The sequence below is a fragment of the Pseudophryne corroboree genome, chromosome 12 (assembly GCF_028390025.1).
Source record: "Pseudophryne corroboree isolate aPseCor3 chromosome 12, aPseCor3.hap2, whole genome shotgun sequence".
NCBI lineage: Eukaryota > Metazoa > Chordata > Amphibia > Anura > Myobatrachidae > Pseudophryne > Pseudophryne corroboree.
In genome coordinates, this window is record NC_086455.1 from 1,137,426 (window position 1) to 1,159,868 (window position 22,443).

Sequence of the window (22,443 nt, forward strand, 5' to 3'; positions counted from 1 at the left end):
GCTTTACTGGTCACATGACACCGGTACTGACACATATCAGGGCTCCATGTTGTATCGTGTCGCCTATTGATGCTTTACTGGTCACATGACACCGGTACTGACACATATCAGGGCTCCATGTTGTATCGTGTCACCTATTGATGCTTTACTGGTCACATGACACCGGTACTGGCCATATCAGTGCTCCATGTTGTATCGTGTCGCCTATTGATGCTTTACTGGTCACATGACACCGGTACTGGCCATATCAGGGCTCCATGTTGTATCGTGTCGCCTATTGATGCTTTACTGGTCACATGACACCGGTACTGACCCATATCAGTGCTCCATGTTGTATCGTGTCACCTATTGATGCTTTACTGGTCACATGACACCGGTACTGACACATATCAGTGCTCCATGTTGTATCGTGTCACCTATTGATGCTTTACTGGTCACATGACACCGGTACTGACACATATCAGTGCTCCATGTTGTATCGTGTCGCCTATTGATGCTTTACTGGTCACATGACACCGGTACTGGCCATATCAGTGCTCCATGTTGTATCGTGTCACCTATTGATGCTTTACTGGTCACATGACACCGGTACTGGCCATATCAGTGCTCCATGTTGTATCGTGTCGCCTATTGATGCTTTACTGGTCACATGACACCGGTACTGACCCATATCAGTGCTCCATGTTGTATCGTGTCACCTATTGATGCTTTACTGGTCACATGACACCGGTACTGACACATATCAGTGCTCCATGTTGTATCGTGTCACCTATTGATGCTTTACTGGTCACATGACACCGGTACTGACCCATATCAGTGCTCCATGTTGTATCGTGTCACCTATTGATGCTTTACTGGTCACATGACACCGGTACTGACACATATCAGTGCTCCATGTTGTATCGTGTCACCTATTGATGCTTTACTGGTCACATGACACCGGTACTGGCCATATCAGTGCTCCATGTTGTATCGTGTCACCTATTGATGCTTTACTGGTCACATGACACCGGTACTGACACATATCAGTGCTCCATGTTGTATCGTGTCACCTATTGATGCTTTACTGGTCACATGACACCGTTACTGGCCATATCAGTGCTCCATGTTGTATCGTGTCGCCTATTGATGCTTTACTGGTCACATGACACCGTTACTGGCCATATCAGTGCTCCATGTTGTATCGTGTCGCCTATTGATGCTTTACTGGTCACATGACACCGGTACTGACCCATATCAGTGCTCCATGTTGTATCGTGTCACCTATTGATGCTTTACTGGTCACATGACACCGGTACTGACACATATCAGTGCTCCATGTTGTATCGTGTCACCTATTGATGCTTTACTGGTCACATGACACCGGTACTGACACATATCAGTGCTCCATGTTGTATCGTGTCACCTATTGATGCTTTACTGGTCACATGACACCGGTACTGACACATATCAGTGCTCCATGTTGTATCGTGTCACCTATTGATGCTTTACTGGTCACATGACACCGGTACTGACCATATCAGTGCTCCATGTTGTATCGTGTCGCCTATTGATGCTTTACTGGTCACATGACACCGGTACTGACACATATCAGAGCTCCATGTTGTATCATGTGCCTTTACTGGTCACATGACACCGGTACTGACACATATCAGTGCTCCATGTTGTATCGTGTCACCTATTGATGCTTTACTGGTCACATGACACCGGTACTGACACATATCAGGGCTCCATGTTGTATCGTGTCACCTATTGATGCTTTACTGGTCACATGACACCGGTACTGACACATATCAGTGCTCCATGTTGTATCGTGTCACCTATTGATGCTTTACTGGTCACATGACACCGGTACTGACCCATATCAGTGCTCCATGTTGTATCGTGTCACCTATTGATGCTTTACTGGTCACATGACACCGGTACTGACACATATCAGTGCTCCATGTTGTATCGTGTCACCTATTGATGCTTTACTGGTCACATGACACCAGTACTGACACATATCAGTGCTCCATGTTGTATCGTGTCGCCTATTGATGCTTTACTGGTCACATGACACCGGTACTGACCCATATCAGTGCTCCATGTTGTATCGTGTCACCTATTGATGCTTTACTGGTCACATGACACCAGTACTGACACATATCAGGGCTCCATGTTGTATCGTGTCGCCTATTGATGCTTTACTGGTCACATGACACCGGTACTGACCCATATCAGTGCTCCATGTTGTATCGTGTCACCTATTGATGCTTTACTGGTCACATGACACCGGTACTGACACATATCAGGGCTCCATGTTGTATCGTGTCGCCTATTGATGCTTTACTGGTCACATGACACCGGTACTGACCATATCAGTGCTCCATGTTGTATCGTGTCGCCTATTGATGCTTTACTGGTCACATGACACCGGTACTGACCCATATCAGTGCTCCATGTTGTATCGTGTCGCCTATTGATGCTTTACTGGTCACATGACACCGGTACTGACACATATCAGTGCTCCATGTTGTATCGTGTCACCTATTGATGCTTTACTGGTCACATGACACCGGTACTGACCCATATCAGTGCTCCATGTTGTATCGTGTCACCTATTGATGCTTTACTGGTCACATGACACCGGTACTGACACATATCAGGGCTCCATGTTGTATCGTGTCGCCTATTGATGCTTTACTGGTCACATGACACCGGTACTGACCCATATCAGTGCTCCATGTTGTATCGTGTCGCCTATTGATGCTTTACTGGTCACATGACACCGGTACTGGCCATATCAGTGCTCCATGTTGTATCGTGTCACCTATTGATGCTTTACTGGTCACATGACACCGGTACTGGCCATATCAGTGCTCTGCCTGTCCCCATATATCAGTATAGTGAGCAGGCACCGCAGCTCCCACCCCAGACCCCCGGGGCAGTGCCCCCCTCCCCCCCCATGCTTTGCAGAGAATAAACAGACAGCGTGAAACTTTTCCTCTTTATTTTTAATGTTATTATCTCTGAATTTCCTACACAAGCCGGCCATTGTCTGCCATGTGTGGTGTGTTTAATAGTGATCTATGGAAATGAGCCTGGCCCCTGCTCAGCCTCGTCTGCACTCACCCACGCATTGTGGCATGATGGGAGATCATAACCCATCCACAGCATTGCCCCCCCTGGGTGCTCCCATCAAATCGAGCCACACGTGCGCTTCCTGTATTCCTCCGCCGCAGACATTGCTGATGATGGGTGACACAGAGACGGACAACCCACTAATCCCTGCACATACAGGAACATGCGTCCTACCACCGCCCGGGGCCTCCGTCTGAGCTCAGAATGTACATGCGTGTGTGTGTGTGTGGGTGTGCATGCCTGTATCATGCATTCTCAGCTAGCGTGTGCAGTCACATAGAGAAAGTGGTCCGCTTGTGTGTGGTGGGCCGAGCTTGGGCCAAGTGTAGAAAAGGGAAGACGTTCCTCCCCCTAGAAAAGAGCATAGAAAGTGGTGGGGAGCGGTTGTACTGAGCACTAGACTAGAGCTGGGGGGTGGGGAGGTCACAGTGGGTCCAGCCCGGATGGAGGGAGACAGAAGGGTGCTTAGACAAGGACATCGGCCTGAGAGGCCACAGAGATAAATGTCACCATGTACAGCGATGCTACCGTGCCTCCTTGGTCCAGATCATTCCAATATTCTCCCTGTGCAGCAATCTGCATACATTATTATCTTCTGCCACTTGGCTTTGAGCCTCCACTTGACGAGACTGAAGATGTTGTGCCACCGAGGAGCAGCCACCAAGGGACCTCTGCTCTGGAGAAGATAACTTGAGCGATGTTTGATGGACACCAGTTTATTCTCCTGGTGGTTGTGCGCACAGGGCTTTAGTGTCCCCCCCCCGTAGGATGGGGGCACCAGTACGTCCCTTGTATGAATGCGTGGCGTCACTCTACTTTGGTAAAGCCCCCAATGTTGACCTTACGCTCGTGTTTGATGGATACCAGTTCCTGCAGTTGTAGGGCGCCTCCCCCGATAAAGCAGAACGCAGGGCAGACCGGTCCGGAACAGTCCACGCTGCCTTCCCACAGACTACGGTGGGACACAGCATCAAAGTAAGCCACTCGACCCTTCTCATAGTCAAGGAAGACGCCCAGCCGCGGAGGTAGGGGAACGGTGCAGCCAGAGGGGTCCCGGGAAGTTGGCATAGACCCGTGTGGCTGAAGAATCTTCCCCATACCAATGGTCAGGAAGCAGAAGGCTGGCGATACATCCATGGTGGCATCTTCTGCCCCGGAGTCATGGCCGCTGTCTGGATCGTACCTACTGGAGAGTAGAGAAGGAACCATATGAGTGGACACCTGGATTCCGGCCAACCAAATCCTACGCTACATCATTCTACACACCAGGAACATTGCCGCTGGCTCTCACCTCGGGCTGACCACGTCCTGAGGCATCTGGAATAGCTCCTGCAGCTTATTCTCCTGTCCCACACCCACTTTCACCACATAGGAACTGGGGTCCACGGAACATTCCCAGTAGTAGCGACCCTGCGTGATGGCCACGTCCCCCAGTACCAGCTCCATGGAGACGTGGCAGCTCGTCATTAGGCGCTCAGCGGCAAACAGCATGGGTACACCGGGTACACTACGTACCGCCCTCCGGTCTTTACTGACCACCAGCCGGTCTCGTGGGAACCCACAGCTGCTGTCCAGGAAAAAGTTCAGCACTGCAAAGAGGACGCAAGGATGAGTGCAGTCTCTGTGCCACGTATAATCTCTACACAGATCTCCAGGGGCTATGTGGTGTATGACCTGGGATAACATGGATGCGGGGCACGGTGACCTGGGATAACATGGATGCGGGGCACGGTGACCTGGGATAACACGGAGGCGGGGCACTGTGACCAGGGATAACATGGATGCGGGGCACGGTGACCTGGGATAACATGGATGGGGGGGCACTGTGACCTGGGATAACATGGATGCGGGGCACGGTGACCTGTGATAACATGGATGCGGGGCACGGTGACCTGGGATAACATGGATGCGGAGCACGTGACCTGGGATAACATGGATGCGGGGCACTGTGACCTGGGATAACATGGATGCGGGCACTGTGACCTGGGATAACATGGATGCGGGGCACGGTGACCTGGGATAACATGGGTGCGGGGCACTGTGACCTGGGATAACATGGACGCGGGGCACGGTGACCTGGGATAACATGGATGCGGGGCACTGTGACCTGGGATAACATGGATGCGGGGCACGGTGACCTGGGATAACATGGATGCGGTGCACGGTGACCTGGGATAACATGGATGCGGGGCATTGTGACCTGGGATAATATGGATGCGGAGCACGGTGACCTGGGATAACCTGGATGCGGGGCACGGTGACCTGGGATAACATGGATGCGGGGCACTGTGACCTGGGATAACATGGAGGCGGGGCACTGTGACCTGGGATAATATGGGCGCGGGGCACGGTGACCTGGGATAATATGGATGCGGGGCACTGTGACCTGGGATAACATGGATGCGGGGCACGGTGACCTGGGATAACATGGATGCGGGGCACGGTGACCTGGGATAATATGGATGCGGGGCACGGTGACCTGGGATAATATGGATGCGGAGCACTGTGACCTGGGATAATATGGATGCGGAGCACGGTGACCTGGGATAATATGGATGCGGAGCACGGTGACCTGGGATAATATGGATGCGGAGCACGGTGAGGCAGTAGGAGGATCCTCTCAGCCTGTGTAGTAAGCTGTTGTTACTTTATTACATTGCTTTACAGCAGACAATTACCAGTGTGTGTTATTGCAGCCATTACATGGTTTATGTGTTCTATCACCTCTGTACAGCAATTATATTATTACTCAGAGAGACTTGGCAGCTCATACCAAGTACGTGTTATTATGTGCACTTACCGCTGATTCTAAACTAGGAGCAAAGCAGGAAACAGAGCCAGTAACATGTGCAGAGAGTTAGGTGTGGGCTACATGCAGAAGCAGCCAGTAACTGAGCACGTGGGTAACACCATGCTGCACTGCAGGGGGCAGATGTAACATGTGCAGAGAGTTAGGTGTGGGCTACATGCAGAAGCAGCCAGTAACTGAGCACGTGCATAACACCATGCTGCGTTGCAGGGGGCAGATGTAACATGTGCAGAGAGTCAGGTGTGGGCTACATGCAGAAGCAGCCAGTAACTGAGCACCTGGGTAACATCATGCTGCACTGCAGGGGGCAGATGTAACATGTGCAGAGAGTTAGGTGTGGGCTACATGCAGCAGCAGGCGGTATTTACCCTGCATGCAGATATAATTATGTATGTGGAGCTTGGTGTGTCCCACATACAATGTTACTGGCAAGTATTGCCTGCCCCCAGCTCAGAGTCTGCCGCATGTGCGCAGTCTGTGTACGCAGTGTCGGCCATTGTGATGTATACGCGTTATCTCTGTGGATATGTTGCCTGAAGGGCTGTAATAATATAGAGGTGTTCTGTGATTTCTTTGCCCGTAATCAGTCCTATGACCCTCCTATAAGGCAGATATCAGTATGGAGGAGCCGAGGCTTGCTGGTTAATGTGGTGCAGCAGACACGGTATCTGTTATGTCTATATGAGGCCGTATTACACTTAGTTACATTCTCGTTCATGGGACCCTGCAATACACAATACGCTGTAGGCAGGAAATCTACAATAGATGGCTTCATAAGACGATCGGCCTTTGCTGTGCCCGCTATCTGCAGTCATGATATTAACTTGCCGTCATTAATTAGACCTCACCTGATGTTAACGTAATGAGTTTGTAAGTTGGAAATTAACAAAAGTTATAAAAGTACCGTGAAGCGTGGCGCTGGCCCTTTAAATGACAACATAAGGAGAAACCTGGTGGGAAAGGTCCATCGCTGGGAATGCAGCGGCCCCTCCTGGCATAGTGACAATGGGATGAAGATGAGGTCCATCAGAAGATGACGAGCTAGGGTAAGCCAAGACACTGGTGTTTGGACAGATGGGGTGAGGATCTAATGGTGGATCCTGAGATCCTAGGAAGGAAGCCACTGCTCTGGTCAGGTCCACAGAGATGGGAACGCACAATGAACAGCAGGAGGAATGTAACCCAGGAAGAACAGCTACAGGGATGGTCATGGTGTGATCTTGGGTGGCAATATGAAAGACCTGGGCTTCTTATGCATGTGTGACTGAGAACATGGTGATGGAGAGAAGAGCAACGAGCTCCGACGTAGCAGTGAGCCGTTACCTGGTGCAGGTGGTGTGTGCAGGTAAATGTCCTCGCTGTACTCCCCATATCCAGCCTTGTTGTAGCCTTTTACCCTCAGCACATAGACGCTGTCAGTGTCTGGTCCTTCTAGGATGGTGCTGAGGCTCCAGATTTCCTCCCGCCGCTGCCAGAGCTTCAGGGCATTGTGTTTGGGGTCCGTTTTCCGGTACTCCACCGTGTAGTGCCAGGCAGGCGGGGAATCCTGGGGGAGGCGCCAGCTCAGGTAGATCTTATCATACGCGTATGTGCGCTGCGTGTCGATGACTGGAGCATCTGGTGCTGCAGGGGAGGGAAGAAGAAGTGAGAATGGGAGTGAGCGGAGAAAAGGAGGCCGGACCTGGCGCCAGGCGGAGGAGGGGTACAAGGAGCATTCCATGCTAAGAAAGGGAGGAAGAGAGAGACCTCGTTAATGCAGATCCCAGATCAGATAACGAGCAGGAACACGCAGGCAGAGAGTCAATCCAAGGAGCCTAGAGAGGCAAAGGCGACAGCGGGGTGTTCAGGGGGGAGAGGAGATAGAGGGTCATGGAGAAAGCGGGGGCAGGACCAGGGTGATCCCAAACATAAATCAGAAATAAGCAGGTAGACGCGAGTCAGAGAGGAAGCCGGCTGAGGACCTTGGGGTGGAGGGTGGCCTCAGCAGCAGATGGGACACGAGAGGAAAGGAGAGGAAAAGGGAGGTCACAGCCTCCACTTGGGAGACCGGTGGTGTAACTTGCCTCTGCTATCTCCTGGACTGTGCGTCACACTCAGAGGCCTACAAACAGAGAGAGGGACATGTGGGTCTAAGACGGGCCACAGGGGACAGCGATAGGAGGCTGGGGGACCACCAAGACCCCATTAGCCATTGCAGAACAAACTAAAAAACATGTACGGTACTTACGCTGGAGGTGGAAGGCCCCTCTACATGTACTGTACTTACGCTGGAGGTGGAAGCCCCCCCTACATGTACGGTACTTACGCTGGAGGTGGAAGGCCCCCTACATGTACAGTACTTACGCTGGAGGTGGAAGGCCCCCTACATGTACTGTACTTACGCTGGAGGTGGAAGGCCCCTCTACATGTACTGTACTTACGCTGGAGGTGGAAGGCCCCCTACATGTACAGTACTTACGCTGGAGGTGGAAGGCCCCTCTACATGTACTGTACTTACGCTGGAGGTGGAAGGCCCCTCTACATGTACGGTAATTACGCTGGAGGTGGAGGGCCCCATCTACATGTACGGTACTTACGCTGGAGGTGGAAGGCCCCTCTACATGTACGGTACTTACGCCGGAGGTGGAAGGCCCCCCTCTACCTGTACGGTACTTACGCCGGAGGAAGAAGGCCCCCCTCTACATGTACGGTACTTACGCCGGAGGTGGAAGGCCCCCTACATGTATGGTACTTACGCTGGAGGTGGAAGGCCCCCTCTACATGTACAGTACTTACGCTGGAGGTGGAAGGCCCCCTCTACATGTACAGTACTTACGCTGGAGGTGGAAGGCCCCCCCTACATGTACAGTACTTACGCTGGAGGTGGAAGACCCTCTACATGTACAGTACTTACGCTGGAGGTGGAAGGCCCCCTACATGTACAGTTCTTACGCTGGAGTTGGAAGGCCCCCTACATGCATGGTACTTACTCTGGAGGTGGAAGGCCCCCTACATGTACGGTACTTACGCTGGAGGTGGAAGCCCCCCCTACATGTACAGTACTTACGCTGGAGGTGGAAGGCCCCTCTACATGTACGGTACTTACGCTGGAGGTGGAAGGCCCCCTACATGTACGGTACTTACGCTGGAGGTGGAAGGCCCCCTACATGTACGGTACTTACGCTGGAGGTGGAAGGCCCCCTACATGTACGGTACTTACGCTGGAGGTGGAAGGCCCTCTACATGTACAGTACTTACGCTGGAGGTGGAAGGCCCCCTACATGTACGGTACTTACGCTGGAGGTGGAAGGCCCCCTACATGTACGGTACTTACGCTGGAGGTGGAAGGCCCCCTACATGTACGGTACTTACGCTGGAGGTGGAAGGCCCCTCTACATGTACAGTACTTACGCTGGAGGTGGAAGGCCCCCTACATGTACGGTACTTACGCTGGAGGTGGAAGGCCCCCTACATGTACGGTACTTACGCTGGAGGTGGAAGGCCCCCTACATGTACGGTACTTACGCTGGAGGTGGAAGGCCCCCTACATGTACAGTACTTACGCTGGAGGTGGAAGGCCCCCTACATGTACAGTACTTACGCTGGAGGTGGAAGGCCCTCTACAGAATATTCCTATTATCTCTAATGAGAGGACTCATTTACACAGTGAAGACCTGTCCTACCGCTGTGTCCCAACTGTGGTTCTACGTAACGCATTTCTCCAACCATCCAGTAACTGAGCATGACATCAAACACACAGAACCTCAGATATGTCCGATGGACCTCTCCCTCTATATATATATATATATATATATATATATATGGGATTTCTCATTTCACGTCTCTGCCTGGATTTTACAGCCGAACCTTCTGTAACATGCATCACGTTCTATCACTGTCCTAATGCTAATCTTATATATTGCTGTGCCAACCCTCCTATACACCGCCGTGCCGGAGAAACCCTCCTATATACCGCTGTGCCAACCCTTCTATACACTGCTGTGCCAACCCTCCTATATACCACCGTGCCGGAGAAACCCTCCTATATACCGCTGTGCCAACCCTCCTATATACCACCGTGCCGGGGCAACCCTCCTATATACCCCCGTGCCAGGGCGAAGCTCCTATACACCGCCGAGCCGGGGCGACCCTCCTGTACACCGCCGTGCCGGGCAACCCTCCTATACACCGCCGTGCCAGAGCAACCCTCCTATACACCGCCGTGCCGGAGCAACCCTCCTATACACCGCCGTGCCGGAGAAACCCTCCTATATACCGCTGTGCCAACCCTCCTATACACTGCTGTGCCAACCCTCCTATATACCACTGTGCCGGAGAAACCCTCCTATATACCGCTGTGCCAACCCTCCTATACACTGCTGTGCCAACCCTCCTATATACCACCGTGCCGGGGCAACCCTCCTATATACCCCCGTGCCAGGGCAAAGCTCCTATACACCGCAGAGCCAGGGCGACCCTCCTGTACACCGCCGTGCCGGGGCAACCCTCCTATATACCGCCGTGCCGGAGCAACCCTCCTATACACCGCCGTGCCAGAGCAACCCTCCTATACACCGCCGTACCGGAGCAACCCTCCTATACACCGCCGTGCCGGAGAAACCCTCCTATATACCGCTGTGCCAACCCTCCTATACACTGCTGTGCCAACCCTCCTATATACCACCGTGCCGGAGAAACCCTCCTATATACCGCTGTGCCAACCCTCCTATACACTGCTGTGCCAACCCTCCTTTATACCACCGTGCCGGGGCAACCCTCCTATATACCCCCGTGCCAGGGCGAAGCTCCTATACACCGCCGAGCTGGGGCGACCCTCCTGTACACCGCCGTGCCGGGGCAACCCTCCTATATACCGCCGTGCCGGAGCAACCCTCCTATACACCGCCGTGCCGGAGCAACCCTCCTGTACACCGCCGAGCTGGGGCGACCCTCCTGTACACCGCCGTGCCGGGGCATCCCTCCTATATACCGCCGTGCCGGAGCAACCCTCCTATACACCGCAGTGCCGGAGCAACCCTCCTATACACCGCTGTGCCGGAGCAACCCTCCTATACACCGCCGTGCCGGAGCAACCCTCTTATACACCGCCGTGCCGGAGCAACCCTCCTATACACCGCCGTGCCGGAGCAACCCTCCTATATACCGCCGTGCCGGAGCAACCCTCCTATATACCGCCGTGCCGGAGCAACCCTCCTATACACCGCCGTGCCGGAGCAACCCTCCTATACACCGCCGTGCCGAAGCGACCCTCCTATACACCGCCGTGTCGGAGCGACCCTCCTATACACCGCCGTGTCGGAGCAACCCTACTATACACCGCCGTGCCGGGGCAACCCTACTATACACCGCCGTGCCGGGGCAACCCTACTATACACCGCCGTGCCGGGGCGACCCTACTATACACCGCCGTGCCGGAGCAACCCTCCTATACACCGCCGTGCCGGAGCAACCCTCCTATACACCGCCGTGCCGAAGCGACCCTCCTATACACCGCCGTGTCGGAGCGACCCTACTATACACCGCCGTGCCGGGGCAACCCTACTATACACCGCCGTGCCGGGGCGACCCTACTATACACCGCCGTGCCGGGGCGACCCACACCCCAGCATTGGGCATGGACATGTGGAGAGCTCTGGATCCTGGGCAGTAGCCCGTGGATTATATACCTGTACAGTGAGACAATCTGCCGGTGAGGCCGCCATGCTGGTATCCTCTGTAGATCTTATACCCAGTGGGACGGCAGCCATCCTGGCATTGTGGCGACAGTTCCCTGGTCAGACATGGACACTGGTCCTGGCTAACGCCATATGGTAACATACCGGTGTGATGCCATTCCGCTCTTCATTTGTCAACTAAGACCAGGTTACAGGAGTCTGGGCCCCTTGGCAACGGCAGGGCCTTAGCTGGGGCCTAGGCTTCCCAGTGGATCCTCCATCTAGTGGAGACCTCGTGGTCTCTTTCTCGGACACCGGTGACTTATACCGCACCCAGCACCGGATTGCAATGAATGAGATGTACAGGCCGCAGGGTGGGGGGTAGATGGTCTCATTCTATACCGGACATAGCGGAGGATTCCCGGATTGCCAATGAGAAGAGAAGCAGTGATATGGGAGGATAGAGGTGATATCTGTGCCGGACATGGAGAATACGGACCGCTAATAATGTGTGATACCCCAGCACTGAGGACCATGCCCACAGTTACCTCGGACGAAGTTCAGCTCCGTAAGCAACTTCAGCTCTCTACTGACGTCCATCTTGAATGGTGGAAGAGGGGCGCAGGCCGCTGACCGGAAGCTCTGGACAGACTCTATAGCGCGGATGATGCTGAGGGTGGGGAAAAGTCACATTATTAATAACATAAACCCCTCCGCCCGTTTCCCTCACCCCCACCCCACACGTTCCCCAGTTCTGCCCTCTCGGCCCGGTGGTGTCACACAGTCACCTCTTACCGTTCGTGCAGCTGCTTTGCTGCAAGGATGAAACATGGCTGCTCCGTCTCCTTCATCACCTCCTGTGCGTAGCTCACCAGCCCAGAGTTCTCCAACAGCGCCTGGCGCTCCCACACCTGGGCCTCCAGGACGCAGCGCCGCTCGCGCTGACGCTCCGCAATGTCCCGGGTCAGCGCCGCTTGCTTCTCATCGAGGACGGAGCGCAGAGCTCCGATAAGCTGCAGAGCCTCCTCCAGAGCTTTGGCCCCGTTCAGCTGTGGAAGGGGTTCCAGTTACCGTGTGGCTACTGGTTACTGAAGACGTGTATGGGGGAGGGAGGTGATGGTATCACAGTGGGTGGGGTCACGGGGTCAGTCAGTGAGGGGTAATAGGGCCATTATTTCAGGTGAGGGAATAAACGGGTGTCAGTGTGGTGGCAGGTGGGGACAGCAGACCTGGTGGCAGGTGGAAGGGAGACGGAGCCAGTAGGCCTGGTGAGAAGTGGGGCCAGTAGGCCTGGTGAGAGGTAGGGACAGCCGGCCTGGTGAGAGGCGGGGACAGCAGGCCAGGTGGCAGGTGGGGACAGCCGGCCTGGTGGCAGGTGGAAGGGAGGCGGGGCCAGTAGGCCTGGTGGCAGGTGGGAACAACAGGCCTCCTGGGAGGCGGGGACAGCAGACCTGGTGGCAGGTGGGGACAGCAGGCCTGGTGGCAGGTGGAAGGGAGGCAGGGCCAGTAGGCCTGGTGGCAGGTGGGAACAACAGGCCTCCTGGGAGGCGGGGACAGCAGACCTGGTGGCAGGTGGGGACAGCAGGCCTAGTGGCAGGTGGAAGGGAGGCAGGGCCAGTAGGCCTGGTGAGAGGCGGGGCCAGTAGGCCTGGTGGCAGGTGGGAACAACAGGCATCCTGGGAGGCGGAGACAGCAGGCCTGGTGGCAGGTGGGGACAGCAGGCCTGGTGGCAGGTGGGAACAACAGGCATCCTGGGAGGCGGGGACAGTAGGCCTGGTGGCAGGTGGGGACAGCAGGCCTGGTGGCAGGTGGAAGGGAGGCGGGGACAGCAGGCCTGGTGGCAGGTGGGAACAACAGGCCTCGTGGGAGGCGGGGACAGCAGGCCTGGGGGGGGGGGGGGAGTCAGAGGCCAGGTAGGGGGCGTGGTTAGGTAATGATATCTGGATGTGGGTACATCTCACCTCAGTATGTCTCATGCTCTCTTCCAGCTCACTTATCTGCCCTTGGACAATCAGCTGACTCCCCATGATGTAGGCGATGCTCTTACCCAGTCTATCCTGCAGAGGAAAGCAGGAAACAGAGCACAGGTATGAGGCTCTTTCATATTCTACAATGGGAACACTCTGCACATTACTGTATAACTTCATCACACTCCACTGTGGAGCTCTGTGGACATAGAATAGGTTGGAGCTGTTATGCTGAGCTTTCAGGTGACCTGTAATATCCTTATATTTTACAGCAGGTGGTGAGAATCCCCATAGTCATTACCTGCCCTCCTAAATCCCAACATTTGAACATGGTAAATGTGAATATAAGCCCCACACCTCCATTCACCAACATACAACACTGCACACTTACTGGTGACGGTGCCAGCAGTGGGTTGGGCCCCTATTGGCTGGTTGGCTGGGAGCCCTGACTCACCAGATTCCAGGACTCGGCTTTGCCTGTATTGTTGTGTGATCAGGAAAGAATCCTGACCCCCTGATACTGCAAGAGACCCATCATGGCCATAACTGGTGGTGGGCACCCACAGGGCCAAGGAGAAGCCAAAAGGGAGGGTCCTCCATTGGAAGTGTGCCCCCTGAAAGGAGACAGGGAGGAGACGCTGATAGTCTTCCAGGAGGGGGATATGAATGTAGGTTCCTGGGTGTCTGATGCTGCCAGAAACTCCTTTATCTTTGATCTCCAATCCATGGCTATTCTATCCAACCCTGGGTGGAGGGAGCCACCCTGCCTGGGTGTCAGGAAGATGCTGGAGCAGAGTCTGAGACCCCTCTATAGTCCAAGAACCAGGCAGGTGGCCACTGCTTCCGGCATGCCCTGTCTAGTCAAAGGAAGGACGTTTTATGAATGCAGTTATTGTAAACCTGGGACAGGAAGAGTTGGGAGTGGGGCGGGGGGAGGGGGGGGGGGGGGGGTTTGACGTGTACGGCCTGGCCACTCTAGAATGAATGATAAGCACCAACTTGTGAGGCATGGAGTGAAGCCAGCCTTTGCCTTAGAGGAGTAATGTTCCAGCATATAGTGCTTAGCTGCCTGCTGGGCATCTTCATCATCATTCTCAACATCCACTGTACTTCCTCCTCTCCAATGAAGGATCCACCATGGACCGTAAGATGTCTTAGAAGAACAGAGTGAGTGAATGTCCTTTACTTCTCTTTAAGTCATAGACAGACTAAATTATGCCTCTTACCCAGGTCAGTAATGGAAAGAATATAGAAGAACCATTAGGACCTCCCAGGTCTTCTCCAGCCATCAAGAGTGTGTAAAATCCAGTCCGCACACTGCCCCGAACACTGCTTATTCCAGTGTCACCTCACGTCTTAGGCGCGGATTCCTGGTAGTTAGCTATATGGCACCCAGAAAGGGGTGACCAAGAGCAAGCGGGGAGAAGGATATTAGAACATAGGCCACGTCCTCCTAAGAGGTTAGACCAGAAGACATTCCATGTCACTGGCACCGCAGTGTCCTCTTCTGTGGAGACTGGACTGTTGGGTATCTGCCAACAGAAATCTGTGCCAAGCCGCTGTAGCCTACAGAAAGTCAGGGTCTCCTTGTCTGCTGCAAGAACCTAGAAACTACTGGGGCCAAGATCTCACTGTGAAGACCAGGTCTGTGAAGGAACCGATTGGCTTGCCGGGGACCTAGCTGCTCTTGCATCAACTCCAAGGGATGCTTTCAGATTACCACTTCTGGCCTTACCTGGCTGACCACCTTGGCCTCATTTGTGGCGTGTGCTGTCCTCTGCTCAAAGAGAGCGCCCAGTGGCACCTTCCCACTACTTCTGCCAAAGGGCCTCCAGGTGAGGTCTCACCGCTGTGACCAGTGTGGGAGAATATGACGGCCACAGAGATTACCATCTCCTCCTCATATCTGTTTAACCCTTGGCTGAGGCTGTGCGCAAAGGTTGGGTGAGAGGTGGAGGTTTGATCTTCCAGTTTAGGCACCTCTTTAAATTGGTGGCAGGGGCACCATCAGACAGGGCCAGATTATACTGAGGTGACCTGGAGCTACAGCTATAAGCCCTTTACCATGACAGCATGAGGAAGCGCTGAGCATCTGCACAGGCGGAGAAACGCGTAAGAACCTTGGGTCAGATGTATTAAGCCTGGAGAGGTGATAAAGCAGTGATAAGTGGAAAGTGATAGCGCACCAGCCAATCAGCTCCTGTCATTTTTTAATCCCGTAATGATTGGCTGGTGCGTTATCACCTTCCACTTATCACTTCTTTATCACCTCTCCAGGCTTAGTACATCTGCCCCCTTGTGTTTAACACCCCAGATGGCCTACCACATGCAGCATGTAGGGGACACAACGCTCCGGATTAGGCTGCCAATTTAAGAAGGAGAAGCACCAGGAGTCGGGAGACGCCGCAGTGGTCCCTATAGGCGAGTGGGCAAAATACTGGGGATAATTCTCCTCCCCTTTTGTTTTATTTCCTGGCCAGGAATATGGACTATTTAATTACTGCTTCCTTAGTGCCTAATACAGTATGGATCGCAAAGGCAAGATCTTTCTCTAATGGGCAAAACCATGCTGCACTGCAGGTGGGACAGATGTAACATGTGCAGAGAGAGTTACATTTGGGTGAAGTGTGGCAGGTGGGGCAGATGTAACATGTGCAGAGAGAGCAGATACAAAAGGATTCTAACACTAATTGGTGTCCTAACCATTTAATTATGAATTGTCTATCAGATACATGGACCTTTTCTTCTTTTTAACCTTAATATTATTATTTATTTAATCTTAAAAATAATCTTTCCCTATAGGTTTATGCCGGCCGGTGTGTTATGAATGGAATATTACTATTCTAGGCAAGACTATTAAAGAAAAGACTCTTAGCTTCCGAAAGGAGCCCGTCCCTGCGATGCGACAGGTGTGATGCCAGAGCCGCTGACAATGCACAGTCAGGGTGACCGCCATGCAGCGGAACCCTGCCGGAACTACATCCAGTCAAGTGTAGGCTTCAATAGGTTACTGCAATGAAAAGATGGCGCTAGCTGCGGGGGCAGTATTGGTGAATCAGGAACCTCTCAGGGCGGCACTGGTGGGATCCCAGCCTGTATTGGCGCTAGCTGCGGGGGCATTGCGGTAGCTGTGGGGGCAGTATTGGTGAATCTGGAACCTCTGAGGGCGGCACTGGTGGGATCCCAGCCTGTATTGGCGCTAGCTGCGGGGGCAGTATTGGTGAATCTGGAACCTCTCAGGGCGGCACTGGTGGGATCCCAGCCTGTATTGGCGCTAGCTGCGGGGGCAGTATTGGTGAATCTGGAACCTCTCAGGGCGGCACTGGTGGGATCCCAGCCTGTATTGGCGCTAGCTGCGGGGGCAGTATTGGTGAATCTGGAACCTCTGAGGGCGGCACTGGTGGGATCCCAGCCTGTATTGGCGCTAGCTGCGGGGGCATTGCGGTAGCTGTGGGGGCAGTATTGGTGAATCAGGAACCTCTGAGGGCGGCACTGGTGGGATCCCAGCCTGTATTGGCGCTAGCTGCGGGGGCAGTATTGGTGAATCTGGAACCTCTGAGGGCGGCACTGGTGGGATCCCAGCCTGTATTGGCGCTAGCTGCGGGGGCATTGCGGTAGCTGTGGGGGCAGTATTGGTGAATCAGGAACCTCTGAGGGCGGCACTGGTGGGATCCCAGCCTGTATTGGCGCTAGCTGCTGCGGTCCTTCCTGCACACATAGCAGGGATACATAGTATTAGGAGAACGGGCGTATTTGGGAACACAGCCGCACATACGGTTTGGTAAATTCTCCCCAATGTCTGTCTCCTTTCCCCTCTTGTACTGATTATACTGAATGGCCTGCAGTGACATCTGATAACACCACATACAGTAAATAAAAGAATAATAATACTTTACTAAGTAATAAATGCATAAAACATGTAAATGATAAACAAGCAGGGTTGGACTGGCCCGCATGGGCACCAGGGAAACCACCGATAGGCCCCACTGTCCGAGGGATCAGGTTCCAGACTGTGCACTTGTATTATACATGGGAGATATGTTGCATTACACTGCACTAAACTATTGTGTATTTCAAGCCTCTGTGGAGGCTGGCCACACCCTTAAGTATGGGCCCCTATCACTGCATTCCCCCGGGGGGCCCTTCATGCCCCAGTCCGACACTGTAAACAAGTGTAGTAGTAGGGGAGGTCGAACATCACACAATACGGTCTGTCTCGCCGATGATCCAGCGAGTGCCGCTACTTACCACTTATGTGTCCGTACCGGATCTTGGAGACGCCTGGAAAGTCCCAGTCCCCCTCCCACCCCCTGTGGAATACAGCTCTGTAATCCCAGTCCCCCCTTCGGCATTCTCCACCGTTATCCCAGTCTCCCCTGTGGCATACTGCACCGTAGTCCCAGTCCCCCCCCCCCCGTGGCATACTGCACCGTAGTCCCAGTCCCCCCCCACCCCCACGTCCTGTGGCATAAGGCGCCGTAGTCTCAGTCCCCCCTGTTGCATAAGAAACACTGTAGTCTCAGTCCCCCTTGTGGCATAAGGCACTGTAGTCTCAGTCCCCCCTGTGGCATACGGCGCTGTAGTCTCAGTCCCCACTGTGGCATACGGCGCTGTAGTCTCAGTCCCCCCCTGTGGCATACGGCGCTGTAGTCTCAGACCCCCTGTGGCATACGGCGCTGTAGTCTCAGTCCACCCTGTGGCATACGGCACTGTAGTCTCAGTCCCCCCTGTGGCATATGGCGCTGTAGTCTCAGTCCCCCCTGTGGCATACGGCCCTGTAGTCTCAGTCCCCCCTGTGGCATACGGCACTGTAGTCTCAGTCCCCCCTGTGGCATACGGCACTGTAGTCTCAAATTCCCCCCACCCCTGTGGCATACGGCACTGTAGTCTCAGTCCCCCCTGTGGCATACGGCACTGTAGTCTCAGTCCCCCCCGTGGCATACGGCACTGTAGTCTCAGTCTCCCCTGTGGCATACGGCACTGTAGTCTCAGTCCCCCCTGTGGCATACGGCACTGTAGTCTCAGTCCCCCCTCCCCCCTGTGGCATACGGCACCGTAGTCTCGGTCCCCCCATGTCATACGGCACTGTAGTGTCAGTCCCCCCCGTGGCATATGGCACTGTAGTCTCAGCCCCCCCCCCCACCCCCGTGGCATAAGGCACCGTAGTCTCAGTCCCCCCTGTGGCATACGGCACTGTAGTCCCAGTCCCCCCTGTAGCATACGGCACTGTAGTCTCAGTCCCCCCTGTGGCATACGGCACTGTAGTCTCAGTCCCCCCCCCCCCCCCCCCTGTGGCATACGGCACTGTAGTCTCAGTCCCACCTCCCCCCTGTGGCATACGGCACCGTAGTCTCAGTCCCCCCTCCCCCCTGTGGCATACGACACCGTAGTCTCGGTCCCCCCGTGTCATACGGCACTGTAGTCTCAGTCCCCCCCGTGGCATACGGCACTGTAGTCCCAGTTCTCTCTCACCAGTGTGGGAAAGTGGGAGCTATTTATCATGCACAGAATGACTGGTCCCCAGTAGGTGACAGGACAAGGCTACTTACCCTTAGGGCCTGGTAGGCGCTGACCATTGGGGTAATTTTGTGGCTGCTGTGTGTCCGGCGCACTCTGCAGATCTGACAAACCAGTCGCTGACACGTCTTACAGTATAGCATCACCTCCTCCTTATGGTCCGGACATGTGAGACCCTGCGGGGAGAGGGCGAGAGCGCACAGTCATCATCCGCAGCAGTCACTCACTACTGTCTAATCACACGCAGCTGTCACTCACTACAGTCTAATCACACGCAGCTGTCACTCACTACAGTCTAATCACACGCAGCTGTCACTGTCTAATCATCATCTGCAGCTGTCACTCACTACTGTCTAATCACCATCTGCAGCTGTCACTCACTACTGTCTAATCACGTGCAGCTGTCACTCACTACTGTCTAATCATCTGCAGCCGTCACTCACTACTGTCTAATCATCACCTGCAGCTGTCACTCACTACTGTCTAATCCCCATCTGCAGCTGTCTCTTCTGACTGTCTTTTGCTTGCCACTTTTTGTCTTTTCTTACATTTTCTGGCTTCAGTCCTGAAGGAAAGAGGTGCCTCAGGCCTATTAGTCTGTGCCTCTCAACTCAGGCCTGCAGGTTGGTGCCTATTGCCTCAGATCAGAAGGATGGCACCTCTCGCCTCAGGTCTATAGGTCAGTGTTACCTACCTTGGGCCTGAAGGTGAGTGTGGGAGGGGTGGGCTCGTGCTGAGCTTTCTGGGTGCCCCAGGGGTGGTAGAGTTTGAAGCATTCATTACAGAAGCTGGCCCGACATTCCGTGCAGCCCTTGCTGGCCTCCTGCTGGGGCGGCTTACAGAACTGGCACATGATGGCTGAGCTAATGTTCACCGTCTGCCGGTACCGCTCCACCACTCGCTCCAACGTCAGGTTCCGGAACAGGTTCCCCAGGCCCCGCTCCCCCAGGTCCACGTCATGCTGACAGAAAGGACACGGGAAGAGGACCGTCTGTGACTGCGCAGTACCGCGCTTTCTCCCCGGATAGGTGCCGAACCCTGGAGACAGAGGAGGGGGAGAGACCGCCGGGTGTAATTACATCACGCCAGCATGGGGCGTATATCATATATCAGTCATCCCCACCCTGTGATATCACCCTATAACATATACAGATGGAGCCTCCGTTATCTTTGCTGGCTGAGGCGTTAGTCGCGATTGGGCATACGCAGCGTGCCTGGGCACAAGGAGGCGCGCCTAGTCGTAGGGAGGCGCACAGAGCGTTTGGCGTTACCTTTGAGTGTAATACCTGCGATTATCCACCAGATGTCGCTTTTTAAAATCACCATTGCGCATGCGTGTGGTCGCCATTAAAGTACAATACTGAACTACAGCGTAAGAACTACTTTACTGGTGCGTCTCATTACGCTACAGTATGTCATACGGTCTATAACAGTATATACTACAGCATATACAGACGCAAGTGAACGTGTTACAAGTACAGTATGGTCTACTGATGTTAGGGATATGTGAGGGTCCAAATCCCGTAGTATTAAGTATAATGGGGAGAGATAAAAGCTCCTCGCTACATGTTCTCTTTCTAAGTACTGTATAATGGGGAGAGATAAAAGCTCCTCCCTACGTGTTCTCTTTCTAAGTACTGTATAATGGGGAGAGATAAAAGCTCCTCCCTACGTGTTCTCTTTCTAAGTACTGTATAATGGGGAGAGATAAAAGCTCCTCGCTACGTGTTCTCTTTCTAAGTACTGTATAATGGGGAGAGATAAAAGCTCCTCGCTACGTGTTCTCTTTAGAAGTACTGTATAATGGGGAGAGATAAAAGCTCCTCCCTACGTGTTCTCTTTCTAAGTACTGTATAATGGGGAGAGATAAAAGCTCCTCCCTACGTGTTCTCTTTCTAAGTACTGTATAATGGGGAGAGATAAAAGCTCCTCCCTACGTGTTCTCTTTCTAAGTACTGTATAATGGGGAGAGATAAAAGCTCCTCGCTACGTGTTCTCTTTCTAAGTACTGTATAATGGGGAGAGATAAAAGCTCCTCCCTACGTGTTCTCTTTCTAAGTACTGTATAATGGGGAGAGATAAAAGCTCCTCCCTACGTGTTCTCTTTCTAAGTACTGTATAATGGGGAGAGATAAAAGCTCCTCCCTACGTGTTCTCTTTCTAAGTACTGTATAATGGGGAGAGATAAAAGCTCCTCGCTACGTGTTCTCTTTCTAAGTACTGTATAATGGGGAGAGATAAAAGCTCCTCCCGACGTGTTCTCTTTAGAAGTACTGTATAATGGGGAGAGATAAAAGCTCCTCCCTACGTGTTCTCTTTCTAAGTACTGTATAATGGGGAGAGATAAAAGCTCCTCCCTACGTGTTCTCTTTCTAAGTACTGTATAATGGGGAGAGATAAAAGCTCCTCCCTACGTGTTCTCTTTCTAAGTACTGTATAATGGGGAGAGATAAAAGCTCCTCGCTACGTGTTCTCTTTCTAAGTACTGTATAATGGGGAGAGATAAAAGCTCCTCGCTACGTGTTCTCTTTCTAAGTACTGTATAATGGGGAGAGATAAAAGCTCCTCCCTACGTGTTCTCTTTCTAAGTACTGTATAATGGGGAGAGATAAAAGCTCCTCCCTACGTGTTCTCTTTCTAAGTACTGTATAATGGGGAGAGATAAAAGCTCCTCCCTACGTGTTCTCTTTAGAAGTACTGTATAATGGGGAGAGATAAAAGCTCCTCCCTACGTGTTCTCTTTCTAAGTACTGTATAATGGGGAGAGATAAAAGCTCCTCTCTACGTGTTCTCTTTCTAAGTACTGTATAATGGGGAGAGATAAAAGCTCCTCCCTACGTGTTCTCTTTCTAAGTACTGTATAATGGGGAGAGATAAAAGCTCCTCGCTACGTGTTCTCTTTCTAAGTACTGTATAATGGGGAGAGATAAAAGCTCCTCGCTACGTGTTCTCTTTCTAAGTACTGTATAATGGGGAGAGATAAAAGCTCCTCCCTACGTGTTCTCTTTCTAAGTACTGTATAATGGGGAGAGATAAAAGCTCCTCGCTACGTGTTCTCTTTCTAAGTACTGTATAATGGGGAGAGATAAAAGCTCCTCCCTACGTGTTCTCTTTCTAAGTACTGTATAATGGGGAGAGATAAAAGCTCCTCGCTACGTGTTCTCTTTCTAAGTACTGTATAATGGGGAGAGATAAAAGCTCCTCGCTACGTGTTCTCTTTCTAAGTACTGTATAATGGGGAGAGATAAAAGCTCCTCCCTACGTGTTCTCTTTCTAAGTACTGTATAATGGGGAGAGATAAAAGCTCCTCCCTACGTGTTCTCTTTCTAAGTACTGTATAATGGGGAGAGATAAAAGCTCCTCCCTACGTGTT

General features: G+C 53.0%; 1 protein-coding gene across 4 annotated transcripts in view; it reads right to left on the reverse strand.

The window, feature by feature from the left end:
* Positions 1 to 2,977: 2,977 nt before the first annotated feature.
* Positions 2,978 to 22,443, reverse strand: part of TRIM46 (tripartite motif containing 46) — a 57,972-nt gene continuing 38,506 nt past the window's right edge. For 3 of the 4 annotated variants that reach the window (XM_063946626.1, XM_063946623.1, XM_063946625.1), the window contains exons 3-10: positions 19,765 to 20,108; positions 19,103 to 19,246; positions 13,548 to 13,643; positions 12,382 to 12,635; positions 12,135 to 12,256; positions 7,256 to 7,555; positions 4,415 to 4,712; positions 2,978 to 4,309 (exon numbers count right to left, since the gene is read on the reverse strand). In XM_063946626.1, the coding sequence (XP_063802696.1) occupies positions 3,931 to 4,309; positions 4,415 to 4,712; positions 7,256 to 7,555; positions 12,135 to 12,256; positions 12,382 to 12,635; positions 13,548 to 13,643; positions 19,103 to 19,246; positions 19,765 to 20,108 (1,937 nt within the window). In that variant the 3' untranslated portion in view covers positions 2,978 to 3,930. The remainder of the gene's footprint in view (positions 4,310 to 4,414; positions 4,713 to 7,255; positions 7,556 to 12,134; positions 12,257 to 12,381; positions 12,636 to 13,547; positions 13,644 to 19,102; positions 19,247 to 19,764; positions 20,109 to 22,443) is intronic. The other variant, XM_063946624.1, reaches the window with a different exon arrangement.